The sequence below is a fragment of the Micropterus salmoides genome, unplaced genomic scaffold (assembly GCF_014851395.1).
Source record: "Micropterus salmoides isolate LMB-PRFRI ecotype aquatic unplaced genomic scaffold, ASM1485139v1 Ms_hic_scaffold_13, whole genome shotgun sequence".
Taxonomy (NCBI): domain Eukaryota; kingdom Metazoa; phylum Chordata; class Actinopteri; order Centrarchiformes; family Centrarchidae; genus Micropterus; species Micropterus salmoides.
The window spans coordinates 8,574,499-8,588,224 of NW_024040374.1; the positions used below are offsets into that span (position 1 = coordinate 8,574,499).

General features: G+C 39.1%; 1 protein-coding gene across 1 annotated transcript in view; it reads right to left on the reverse strand.

Annotated features, from left to right (window-relative positions):
• Nucleotides 1–13,726, reverse strand: part of jak1 (Janus kinase 1) — a 38,826-nt gene that overhangs the window by 18,828 nt on the left and 6,272 nt on the right. Inside the window, exons 2-11 of the mRNA XM_038715317.1 lie at nt 12,740–12,951; nt 10,333–10,456; nt 8,221–8,374; nt 7,546–7,709; nt 6,882–7,150; nt 5,924–6,045; nt 5,072–5,251; nt 4,340–4,497; nt 3,399–3,513; nt 2,033–2,231 (exon numbers count right to left, since the gene is read on the reverse strand). Coding sequence (XP_038571245.1) covers nt 2,033–2,231; nt 3,399–3,513; nt 4,340–4,497; nt 5,072–5,251; nt 5,924–6,045; nt 6,882–7,150; nt 7,546–7,709; nt 8,221–8,374; nt 10,333–10,456; nt 12,740–12,944 — 1,690 coding nt within the window. The 5' untranslated portion in view covers nt 12,945–12,951. The remainder of the gene's footprint in view (nt 1–2,032; nt 2,232–3,398; nt 3,514–4,339; nt 4,498–5,071; nt 5,252–5,923; nt 6,046–6,881; nt 7,151–7,545; nt 7,710–8,220; nt 8,375–10,332; nt 10,457–12,739; nt 12,952–13,726) is intronic.

Sequence of the window (13,726 nt, forward strand, 5' to 3'; positions counted from 1 at the left end):
AACCCTAACCCAAATCAGTCATGCCTTATAATAATAATCAACACCACACAACCCCAACAAACAAAAACAGTTTGACACATCCAAGCACACACACAGCATACGTGGCTTCACCTTTCCCTGAGTGAAGTAAACACAAGTGCTAGTTTGACTCCGGAAACCCACATTTACAACTCTCTTCCTCTCTGACACCATTTCATACAGACACACAAGCATTGTTCATGCCAGCTTCACCTAGCCTCAGTTAGTGAGAGACACAAACTCAGTCTTATACAGAGGGAAAGCTTTGCTTTAATGACCTCTAAGGGTTGAAAGGTTTAAGTGTGTTGCACTTCCGACCCCACCCGACATCACAGTCAGATGTGATCGGTTGTACTTGTTACCACACCCAGATGTAGCATTGCACAGAGTAGTGTACAGAGGTGTTGTACTGCACAGAGAGTGAACCGAGGATGCAGAGACTGCTAGAAGACAGAGCAAGCAGGATTTTCAGACTACTGTAGCATTTATCTGTTTCAAAAAAACACTGCAGACTAGTCGAAACATTTGTCACAATTTTTACCACAACGTCTTTTAAATGCTTTACATATAATTTCAAAATGATGCAAAAAACTGACAAACAGGAGTCATATAAACTGTTCTCCTTGGTTCTACTATAAACTTCATTATTGCTGTAATATGTGTATTGCAAATTGATAGATTTTTATTTGAAACACAGGTGGGCTTTCTACAATTTTGTTTGTATAGTGTTTGGTGTAATTGTAGCTGAATTAAAAGTACAAACTGAACGTTAGGGGTGTGGAAAATAATTGATTTTTCGATGCATCGCGATGCAGACTTGGACGATTATGAATTGATTCACAAATGTCAATAATCGATTATCTAGAGGTTAATTGATAAGGTAATGTTTACGGAACGAAAAAAGGCGGACTGTCTGTGGTGCGCACACAACGGAGGCATGTGGTTCTCCCTGTTTGGCACAGATAGGTAGCTGTTGATTGAATGACTGGCACTACTAAACTTTCACATGATCAATAGAATCACTGCGTAACTAACTTTAATGATTTTCACTGTAGCACAGTAGCGCTTAGCGGGGGCAGTAGGTGACGGTGAAAGCAAGCGGAGCAGAGGAAAATGTGAGCGCTACGTTTCAGTCTGCCAGTAAATCTACAGTGTTTGTGTCCGTTAATTAAAGTCTGTCTGTCTGTCGCTTTCCAACTACTGGAAAAGTGAAGGCAGTTAACGCTAGTTAACGTCTCCTCTTCACGCTGTGCTCTGGAAGCTGAGCAGAACGTTTTGTGGCTGCTAGTTCAAGTTTGTTTGTTGGGTTGTCATTCATCCTCTTATCGAGTACACATATGAACGAAATACCGTTTCTCAAGACCCATGGTGCTCAATACAAGATTACAATAATCAACATACAAGACAGGACACAAACATACAACTACACTAGACGAGACAAAAAAAACGAACAGATATGGTTCAACCCCTATCTGACTTTATACTAAAAACAGCAGCATCAGAAATGAAAATATCAGCAGCAGAGGTCAGTAATAATGTTGTAATAATGTAAAAATGCTATGCAATGTTAGCTAATTTTTTATGAAGTTACATTAAATAACTGCATTTCATTACTATCTAGTTGTTTGGATATTTACAAATACTTTGCTTTAAAAGCACTAAGTAGTCACACAGTGCTAAAAATACATCTTTATCCTATTTGTTTTACAATCGCATCTTAGCACTCATAACCGTAATGAGGTGCCAAGAAATTCCCAAACTTGAGGTGATGCATCATGATATCAAATCGAATCGTTGACCTGATAATCGAATCGTGAGACCAGTGAAGAAGTATTATTTACAGAAATACAACATTTTCACTGCGAGTCAGCCATTTTGTATTAAATTATTTAAGTCCCTAAAAGGACTGCCTTACCACAAGGGTTAAACCTTCTATAACTTAGTGACCTTGCAGTGCTGCATGCTTCTCTGTGTAGATCACCGCGTCACTTTGTATGTCTGGGATTAAGTTTACCTCTAGGCTGGGGAGGACAGCAGAGCAGCAACTGGAACTGGAGGTTGTCGGTGCAAAGGCTTAGGCCCTGCAGGTGCTCCAGCAGCTCCATGAGAGTGGGCCGAATCGTCTCAGTGCCGTACAGGCGGAACCCATCAGAGCACACCTCAATCTGGAAGTTCTTATACTGACGCACAGGACGAGACTCCTTCAGGTCAAGCTGGATGCAGAAAGAGAGAGTTTTTTTAACTGGAACATGACAAAATGACAAACATGGAGGAAAAACAGAGAGTACAAAAATGTAAAAGTGTAATGAGTAAGTAATTAAGTAAAACTAATGTAAATATTTTTAAAAAAATAAACAAAACAGAGGTCTTAGTGAGTGTTCACTTTTTTAATAACCAATATATTATAAACAATTTCTTTATCAAAAATAGGTTTATATAGTTCCCTTAAAGTTCTACATACACATGCAACACCAACACATTTACTGAGTCAGTGAGTCATCTTTGTGAATGTGTGTGTGTGTGTGTGTGTGTGGGTGGGGGGGTCCTCCCATGTTGACTCATAAAGCTGCAGTGTACTGTAGCACCCTGTCTTAATCTAACCACCCTGTAATCCAATAAGAATAAATTAACACTATTTGGTTTGGTGCTGTGTCATGCCCTCTGGTTAGTGAATAACCCACACAAGTACATCCAGTACATCCCTGGGATGTTAGATATTACCAGCACTAATGATAGAGGGTTCTTTCTTATTGTATTTTACTATAGCCACACAGCACTGTAAAAGGTTTGTAGGGTTAACTTCCTGATATGACACTATGAGAACAAGGACAGACTGCATAAGGAGTTACTGGTGGCATTACTGGTGGCGCCACCGGATGCGTTATGCTGGCTGTAATTTCACGAGATACAGCTATGTATTTCATAGATTAAAGCACAACAACAAAAGGATGAATGCCCAAAAAGTTCTGGCAATTACATAAGTGAGGCAGAAACCTGAGGGGGGAAGAGATAATGAACGGTGTGTGTGTGTGTGTGTGTGTGTGTGTGTGTGTGTGTGTGTGTGTGTAAAAGAGAGAGAGCACTTTGTTACTTGATTTACAAGTAGGCTATATAATAAAAGCAGGTTACCAAAAGGTTGTGTTAACTTTTCTCACGGCTAGGCTAGAAGTCCCAAGTGCAGGACTTAGAGAGGGAGGAGACTGGAGTTATATAAAAGAGGAATATTTATTGCAGGGTAGAAGTGATCAGAAATAGAGCCGGGGAAGAGCGAGGCAGACTGAAAGACTTGATGCTCCAAAAAGAGGTTGGTGGCTACAGTGCAGAGCAGGAGGGAACCGTAGCTGAGTCCAGAGATTGAGAGGCTGAGCTGAGTACACTACCTCAGTGCAGACCACAGTGATGATGATGTACTGGTAGTCAGTGCAGCTCCAGCGCAGGATGTAGGTGCCCTCCTCGTTGCCCTCCTGACGCAGCTTGTGGATGGCATACTCCGTACTGGAGAGGGGAAAAGCAATAAATAGGGGCAGTAATGGGGTTCTGTCAACAGTAAATTAAAGATTTAAAGTTAGACTAAATTCTTAAATACAAGGTTCAATGAAAGATAGTATGTGTAATTAGTATTACTACTGTATGTATTTCATACTGTATTTGGTTTGTTGTGACCGGTCTTTTTTGTTTTTCCAATGTGGTGAGCAAACCACTTTACTTTCTAATGATTAATACAGTAATCTGTTTACCTAGAATTAATCAATTTTGTGTTACTAAAACCTTTTAAAAATGAAAACTATACAAACAACATTAAGACAAAACGTAAAGATGGGTTTGCAACTTAATATTTCTGAATCATTTTTTGTTACATTTATTGAAATTCTTTTTAAATCCTGACAGTAATTAATAAATGAGATTCACTGCACATGAAAATGTTTTTTGGGAGAGAGGCCTTGGAGGGAGGCCTAAAGTGGGGGGAGGGATTTTATTCCCAGTTGGATTCACTTGGATAATTGGATTCTAGCTGTCTCTTGCTAGTTTCTCCACTGTGGCCTATCCCAGCTTTAAACTGCTATAATGGAACAGTTAATACAAAATTTAGGTTAACAATGAGGATGACAACAGCCGCTGTTACAAAATGTTAATTTAGACTATCTTTTAAAAGCCGTGTGTGATGTGCCGGGGAATAGACAAATACAAATTAAGGTCAGTAACATTTGGCTTATGATGAATGTGTGTAATAAAACAGCCTGGGTCCAATAACACTGTGTTTTTTGTGTGGAAACGGGCACATGCACACACACACTCCATCAATAAATGTGCCAGTACAAACCAGATGGGACCGTGGCAGCCGTTGTTGATGTTGTGCACCACAGAAGCAGGGGCAACCTCCTTGCACAGGTAGTGGTGGGCATCCACTGTCAGCCTGAAGTACCCATCCACAAGTGCGGTAAAGGACAGAGCCTCACTCCTAGAAGCCATTTGCAACTCCTGAAAAGAGAAAAGATGGGAAGGAAGGAGGGAAGAGGTCATCAGAATAGGAGCTCTTATAAAGCTACAATTCTCCTGAGGGTTGTCTAAAAGAGTGTGATGTATTACAAAACTCAAAATCCATTTTCATGATGACACGTGATATCACCATTAGTCATGACTAATAACATTGTAGCAAGAGCCAGGCTTTGATTCAATATGAGGTAAATCCAAACAAGTGCTGCTGTTGGTCACAAACTATGAAAACAAGTAGAGGCGGTCGCTCAGGTTACTAATATAAGTGAGACAGAGTGATCTTATAATGACTGTATATGTCAACGGTATTAACTTTGCCATGTAGGTTTGAGGCCATTGGAGTAACAATGAACATAACAGAACAAATATTTAAACATGTTTTGGATACCTAGACAGAACATCACTGTATATGTAAACACTGTTTACATTGTTTGTCTTAATGTGACACTAAACTAAGATGGAGTCACAACCCTGGGGTTTTTAAAAACTAAGTAACAATATGGAGGTTAATCCTATGTAAAACACAGTGCTCTTTGATTTATTTGTATATGTGTCTCACCATCCTCTTGTTGTCCTGTCTATAGATGGTGACCATTGCTTCTTTGATGACAGTGTGTGTAATCTCATGGAAGTCACAGAACACCACCCAGCCGTCATTCGCCTCTTTCTTTTCATTTTTCTGTTTTCCATCCAACTTTGTCTTCTTTGACTTGCCCTTTTCTTTAGAGCTTGCAGGAGTCTGTTTTAGATAAAAGCAGATATACACAATGGAAGAAAATAAAATCAGTATTTGCACATTTGGGCTAGCTACCTCAAGCTCTAATTAAGAAATACTGTAACAGAATGAAGACATCTGTAGTGCTATTCCAAATTAATTGACACTATCATCATCAAAATAAAAAGGAAATGTCTTGTCTCAGTATCTGATTTCTACATATGAAATGTGATGCTTGTTATTGATTATGCTAAATATTTATCACAAAAGGCAGGAGATGTGCTATATTATACAGCAGAATTGAACGGAAAATAAAAGCAGTATGCAGATGGGACACAGTGTGTAAGCACTACAACATAAAAAAAATGGATCACTAGTTTACTTATTTTCTCATTTCTGTATGATATTCCTACAGGAAACTTTGGACTTGATTTAGTGACTTTATATTGACTTTAACATTTTTGTATGTCGTTTCTTTTTTAATACGCCTAAAATAACTTTCTATGATATCAGTATTCTGGTGACTTTATCCAGTTTTACTGTAATCTTAAATAGAAACATGTGTTCTGTTGTGTAGTTCTGTCGAGAGGCTGTCCAGATAAGAGATTTGTCTGACAGTTATTTGTCACTGCCAGTTTATCTGAAACTAATGAAACTACAGGCAATCATATCTCTAACACACATAGTTTCACTCACTGTGACAGGTTTCTTCCTCCAGGAAATGCCAGTAGTACCAGTAACCAGGACCTGCATGTCATGGCTTGTCTCAATGTTCTGACTCTTACTCTGGCTCTGCTCTTGGCTGTGGTTGTAGTACCCTTGAAACAACAAGCAAACATACCACAGCACATTACACATGCAGTCAAATACTTTAATGCTGTATTTACAGGACACACAGGCTGTAGACACATAAATCCCTAGAAATATATTTATACATTAATTAATTGGTTGTTATTTTGTAAAATCTTAATTATGCAGAGACAAGTTAGACCGAATAATTGTCTTCTTGGCTTTTGCAACTCTGTGTTCACATTGAAAGAAAATCTTAATAACAAAAAACAAAAAGTTTGAAAAACTTCACACATTGGTTAGACATTGTGTTCCTTTCACTTTTGGTTTTCGACATCTGCACTCAAACAATGTTTAAGGTAATTTCAATGTCAACAAACCTTTTTTGGGTGGGACACCACAGGTACTCTGCCTGTAAACATACCAAACTAACCACTGTCAAATTACCACTATATAGCTGGTTAAAATGTTGTTAGAAGACTATAAAAACAAACAAATTATCATCTCAGTTATGTGGTAGAGTAGCAACTATATTTTGTCTTATCGTGTCTAATAATAATAATAATAATAATAATAATAATAATAATAATAATAATCATCATCATCATCATCATCGTCATTTTATTGATCTCCATCCTGTGGCTTGACTCAAAGACTATTTTCTGCTATCTTTATTACATCATCTCCCACAGGGATAATCTTGGTAAAAAAAATAGTTCTCTTTTTGAGTCATCTATAAGCTCCTGTAATTCTAGTAGAACGACATCTCAAACCCCATACTGAGCTGTTGCACGCCGCAAATCTCACACAGTCCCTGAGAATTTAAAATCATGGGCATCCCCTCATCATCTTCCTGAAATCTTACCATAGTAACCTCCATTGCAGAGCTCTCCTTCCTGCGTCACAATGAGCGAGATTGGTTCAAGCAGCTCGCTGCCCAAGCCGCTGGTCAGACCCTCCAGTGTGGCCAGGTACTTGATCTTGAGGTCGTACAGGGTGATGTTGCTGTCCTGGATTGTGCGGCGGTTGAATTCACTGAGGAATTTCTTAAAGACGTTGTTGATGCGGATGCGCGTCAGAAAGTTGCGCTGCTTAATGTTGCGGTTCAGTGATTCTGGGATGAAACGTTTGTAGCTGGTGGGATTAAGATAGAAAGATTTATGAACAATTTCTTTCAGTAGCTACTTTAATCCTATGCTTCGTGCAAATATTTTGAAGGTAAGGATAAATAATGTGTTACTTCTCAAAAACTATGGATTAAAGAGTATCCATTAGTAGCTACCACCCTTGTATTACATATGCATGAGCAGTATTCCCCATGTATGATATTCATCCTGGAAATGATCCAAATAAAGCTGGGCCCATGCTAATATTATTATCTTCTTCCTTTAAAATGTTGTGTGGAAATGCCGTTTAAATGGCCGAGTGCCACCAAGAAAGTGCCTTTCAGAGGAATTAATCATAAGTCTATGGAAACCATTCCACAAAATTGATGAGTCAGGAATATTGTAGGTGTGTCTGTGTATTACCTGATTTCATGGGATGCAGTTGAAAGGGGCATATCCATGTTTATTGCATAGTGAGTGATAGCAAGCACGGCCATGCCCAAACACTCATTTTCTATCTCGTGTTGTTCTGCCTCTGAATGAGACACCCTCAGCGGAAGCACATCTTTTTGAAAGTCATGTTGGCCCTAAGCAACAAACATATATTTATATTTATCAAACATAGAGACACACTGAACATGTATAAATATAAGCACTTAAAAAGAACTCTATCGTAAATTGGAGATTGTAAGATATACTGGTTCTTTATGTGGCACACAAATTCAGGAAATTTAGATGCATTTGGGACAACTGACAAATCAATTCAGTTGTTATTTGAAGCTTCAACTTCTTCTACTTCGTCTTTTTATATTTTAATGATCTGTTGCTGTCCTTAAAGCTCCACTTCCTGGTATTGTTACATTTCCTCCCAGCTGTTGCTGTTTTGAAACTGAACTGTGAACTGTGCTGATATTTGACATTTGAATCATAATGTACTTTCAAATGTATTTCAAAGAAAGAAATAATAAATAAAAAATGTTTTGGTAGAGTCAAATCTTCTTAGGCGATTTGCCCAAATACATCCCTCATATGCGCAACAATGAAAGAGCAAATCACTCCCATGACAGTTTAAAGTAATGTAATTGATTCTTTTTTCACCTGGGCGAACAGGTAGTCGAGAGAGGCAGCATCCAGTAAAGGTGTTCCTTCTGGTGTTTTCTGTGGGCTATGTCCTCCTCTGAGTTTACTGATGCAGTGTCTCCAAACTGGAGACTCTCCCTCAGTGGAGCCATGCCAGTTTCTGAAATAAAACCTTACAAGAGAGAAAGATGACTAGGTTACCAGAATGAATACAGGGTGTTCATGCAAGAAAGTATGCATGGCTTTAAAAAGGCACTCAGAATACTCAGTGGCATAACAAGATAACATGTGTTGTTCCACAATGAACTATATAGATCTCACATGTCCAGGAACTCACAGCTAGCTTTTGAAATTGTCCTGAAAGTAATGAGGATGTCAGTTGTATAAATAACAAGGTAGGCCTTGAGTCTGCATTGATGGGATTTCTGCCTTTAGTGAAAAGCGAGAAATGCATGCCAGCAGGGAAATGAAAAATTGAAAAGATGAACTGAACTCTGGATCATTTTACGAATGCTGCTGAACTACTAGTAAGTACTAAACAAAAGGTGCAAATGCGCCTGAAGCAGTCAACACGAAAGAGTGATAAATGAGCTTTATAACACCAACCTGAAGCTTATGGGCTTTGTTATGCACCTGAGCGATGCAACAGGAAGTGCTCTATTGACTCCTCTATTGTCTGAAGTGATTAAAGTATAACAAAGTAGTTATGTCCATGACAAACACTTGCCCATTTAAATTTTTCATAATTTTGCCATCTCCACTTTCTCTTTTCATGCAAAGATCACCCAGCCCATTATAGAATTTGAGTGCTAGTTAACATTTAAGTTCTTTCAGGTTTTGACCTATTTTCCTGTTTTCTCTGAAATTACGCAATTTTTCAGCAAGCCTATGCTTTTCAGAGGAAATACATCATCTCTATCTGTTCAGCGTCACAGATGTCTGCCTATAGCGGCCCAGACCAACAGTTCTGGAGCAGTGGACCAGGAAACTGGTTATACAAATCAAGAGGACATTTGAAAAACATGCAAAAAAGTAAACAAAAGACAAAAAAAATCTTGCGACCAGAAATATTCAGCCAACAGGCACGCATATAATAATGATAGCACTACTGAAACTTTATTTGCCAAAGAGAAACATTCAGATGCTTTTTGATACAGATGGGACTCATTTGAATGTCACTCAATGTAGGAAACCCATAGGACACATGGAAAATGCATCAACTCCGCACAGAAAGACCCCAGCCCACCAGCAGCCAGCATTTTTGATACCCTTAAGTTTCCTTTTAGTGATTGTAATGTCGGTAATGATGGATTCCCATGACATTCTGCAAACACGCATAGTCCACAGAGGATATTTCACTTATCCAGTGAAATATGTCAACATTTGGATTGGCACACAGTTTTCTACAGACATACATGGCTTTCAAGCAATCTATTGCTTAGTTAAAGACATCCTTGTGGCAATTCAATCCCTGTGTCTTTGTGTCGAACATTTGTTTATGCATAAAGATTGTGTGTATATCGAGACTTGACCATAATAAAAATTTGGCAGACTGCACTACAGTACCCAAAGTAGGTTGCAGCAACAAACACATACACACAAAACACATGCCACAGTTACACTCTATGCACACTCGCTTTTCTCTCCACTAGCCACCGTCAACGCAGAGCACAGAGAAAGAGGAAGTGCAATTGACATCACATTAATGTTTTTTTTCCCCCATTGCATGAAATGCTACTCAACCTTTCGAAAGGATTATCTGAAGGACTCTCTTCATAGAAATCCAGTCAGGTATAAATATTACATTGCTGTCTCAAAATTTCCTCTCCAGAGTCTGATTCCTGACAAATATGGAGTCAGACTCTACTCTTGGCATCACAGGATGTAAGACATGAGTGACTCACTGCCTTATTCTAAATTCCTTCTATGCCTATTATATCATTAGATTAGTTTATCACCAAAGGTTTAAAACAGCCCTCTCTAAAGCACTGCTAACCTTCATTTAACCTTCATTTGCTGAATTCCAAACAATGTTTGAGATATCAGACAATCATATCAAGATTAATGGCCAAAAATAAATCATAATATTCAAGTCCAATGTAGTCAGTAGATAGGGGATACCATTCTTACCTCATGCGATAGTGCAACTTCATACTGGTTTCCTCTGTGATGTTGATCTCATAGTTGGGAGGGTACCACAAGCCAGTTGTCTCATTGTACAGACCAAATAGGTTATGGCACAAGGGAGAGATTGCTGAGAAGGGAAAAAGAAATTAAGAAAAAAAACATAGAATATTCAGAACGATTGCTGTATTGGGACAGAGGCTGCCCAAACAGAGGATTTAAGAGCAACAGCAAACAATCTGCTTATGAAACAAGATAAACAGAAACATACTCACTCCGCCATCTTAATCTCACAAAGTTACACAGTTACATGTTTAGTTACTTAGGCAGAGATAAAATGTTTTAGAGAACACTTTCTCAGAAATTTCTGCATTTAATGTTATGTTTTAAGTGCCTGATATGAAAAGAACTATTTTCATCCTAGGCCAGCTAACAAGAGTCAGCTAAAAGCTTGTGCAGACTACACCACTTTCAGCGTCGGCCGATGGCTGTGCTTCACACTACGTGACTGATCGGTGACGGGGGGTCACACACTACACGAGCCGCTGGTCTCCAAACCACATTTTGTCAAGAAAACATACGTGAAATGTGACATGCGAACCTACACACGAAACAGCTGTTGTTTGTTATTATAAAGATAGCAATTGTAAAGACAAAGAATATGGGTGAAAGAGTGGATTACCACACGCAGGTAGCAGGGATCGTCTAAGCTACAGAGAGAGCTGGAGGAGAGTAAAAAGTGTTCTGCAGAGAAAAAGTAGCTGCCTGCTCTGCCAGCTGTCTGCTCTCATTGGCTGGATGTAGATGTCGAGTCGGCCGACTCTTCCAGATATCTGGCATGCAAGATATCGTGCGGGCGTTGGCGATGTGTTAGAAATGTGTTGGGAAGCTGTTTTGATGCGTCGTTGAGTAGTAGTAGACTGGCGACCCATGATCGATCGCTGATTGGTCACCGAGCTCTCCGACCGCCAAATCGGCCTTAAAATCATGTAGTGTGAACTAGGCTTAACCAGTCTGTTAACATTACTAATGGTTGGGCATAGAGAGAAAAACCTCTTCTAAAAGTCCCTAGTGGGTTAAGAAATGTGGTTGCAATTGATTTTCAGCAGTGAAGTGTGCTATTATTATAATATTAAGAAGAGTCATTAATTCTCAAGCAACCATGATGTCCATGGTCCAGTGTAATGCATTTTATTTCACACGTTGACAGCTGAATAATAGCACTTATGAATTTGTATACACGGATTTGAGATCAGTGACAGACAGAGAGAGGTTCTCTTCTGTGAAAGTGTAACTGGAACACTTATCCCTCACAAAACAATTAACTTTGCATTGCCACATTTCATCAAGTGAGTCACAGGAAAAAGAGCAGAACCTCTTAACTTTAAAGTCATAGGCTGAGAGTTTTTCACAGGAATTACAAAAAGATTATAATTTCTGCGTCCGCAAGTATGCAAGGGACGGCTAGTGTCCGCGTGACAAAAGAATCGCCATCAAAGGGGGTAGGCGTAAGCTCTGGATGTCCGCATGCTTCCCATTTTTTGTGACAGGAGGCAGACTACTCTACCAGGGCACCAACCAACCAATCTAACTACAGAAAGTAAGAGAGAACTTTTAATGTTGTCTGTAACCTTCACTACATTACATTAATTAATTTAGCTGACTCTTTTATCTATCTGCTATATATGTCAGAGGTCGCATGCCTCTGGAGCAACTAGGAGTTAAGGCATGTGTCTTATCCACTGCTCCATCGCCACACCTTTGGCCACTACTTGACCAAAGCCACGGCCTGGCAGATTACTGGTTATCAGCCCAATGCAATGCCATTTAAGAGTGGCGACATAAGATGTAAACATGGTGATTTTATTACCTAATTACTAGGGGTGGGAATCACCAGAGGGCCCCCGATAAGATATTATCATGATATTTATGTTGAGATTAGATTTTTTTTGCGATTTTAAATATATTGAAATATATTGCAATTTATTACCTTTTCCCCAACTTCCAATTAGGTCCCTAAAGTCAAACTTTGTCAACATCTGTTTATCTAAAAAGATACATTTCTCTGTTTGTTCATATCACTTTTTCAGTCCTCTATATGGTCCTGTTAAGTTTTCTAGTGGAAAAAAAAAGCTCAAAAAAGCAATTGATTTTATTATTCTAGTACCAAAAAGTTAAAACTCCCATCTGCAATTTATATACTAAAATATCGATACTTGGTGTCCGTGTATCAATACAGTATTGCCATGGCAAATATCACAATACTATGCTGTATCGATTTTTTTCCCCCACCCCTACAAATTACCCATTTTCCGCATACATATTCACAGTAAAATCGACAACACATCTTTCATTACTGGAATAAACAAAGACTATATCAACAAGCGGAGCAAAATTAGATTTTGTCACTCACAGCATTTCTTTGCAGCCTCCACACAGATCTCCTCCACAGTGTAGCAGCCTTTCAGGTACTCTAGCTGGTGTATCTCCGGTGTATAAAAGTGGATCTCCAGGCCGCATGTGGCAGTAGGTGAAGAAGAGATCTGGGCTCTCCTACTGGACCTCCTCATCTTCCCACAGAGTTGCCTGCTCAACTCCATCACCCACAGAGTTGGCATTCAGACACTGGATGAGTGAAGTGAAAAAGTGAAATGAAGGAAATGGCAATGTTACATTAAACATTAGCTTTAAAAAGGTCATAGCTTTTTGTGTACAACAACGTAAGCTTTGAATTTAAGTCAGTTCAGGATAAAACACACGGCTAATTCTTATAAAATCAACAAAGTTTGAGGAAATGGGATGACCACTGAGTAGTTAACATTCAATCAAGTGTGTGTGTGTGTGTGTGTGTGTGTGTGTGTGTGTGTGTGTGTGTGTGTGTGTGTGTGTGTGTGTGTGTGTGTGTGTGTGTGTGTGTGTGTGTGTGTGACAGTATGGCAGAAGTATTGATCATATGGTGAGCTCATCAAACAGCAGCAAAGACTCTGAGTTCAATGTTCATTAACCTGTGCAGAGCCCAAAAATGCACACAGGATCCAGTGCTGTCTCACTACAGTGCATGTTAAATGATGTCAGCCTCTCAACTGAGCTGATGACATCAACGGAAGACAAATCGTTCCTGCGCAGGGGCTGCAAGGAGTTTGAGCTTCTAATGGATGAATCTAATTGCTTTTCTACAATGGCTGCATAGAAAAAGCACCAGTGAGATCTTTTTTCAGCGTTTACACTGGATCCATTTACCCACAGTACTGCTTTGTTCACAGGTCTTTGATGGCTCAAATTTTTGTTCTAGTCTATTTTGTGTTTTGACCATTTGAGAACTACTTTAACCTCCGTCTCGGTTACAAAGCTTTGTGGGAATGACTTTTTTGCCATGTCTGTTAAATAGTTTACAAGAGCA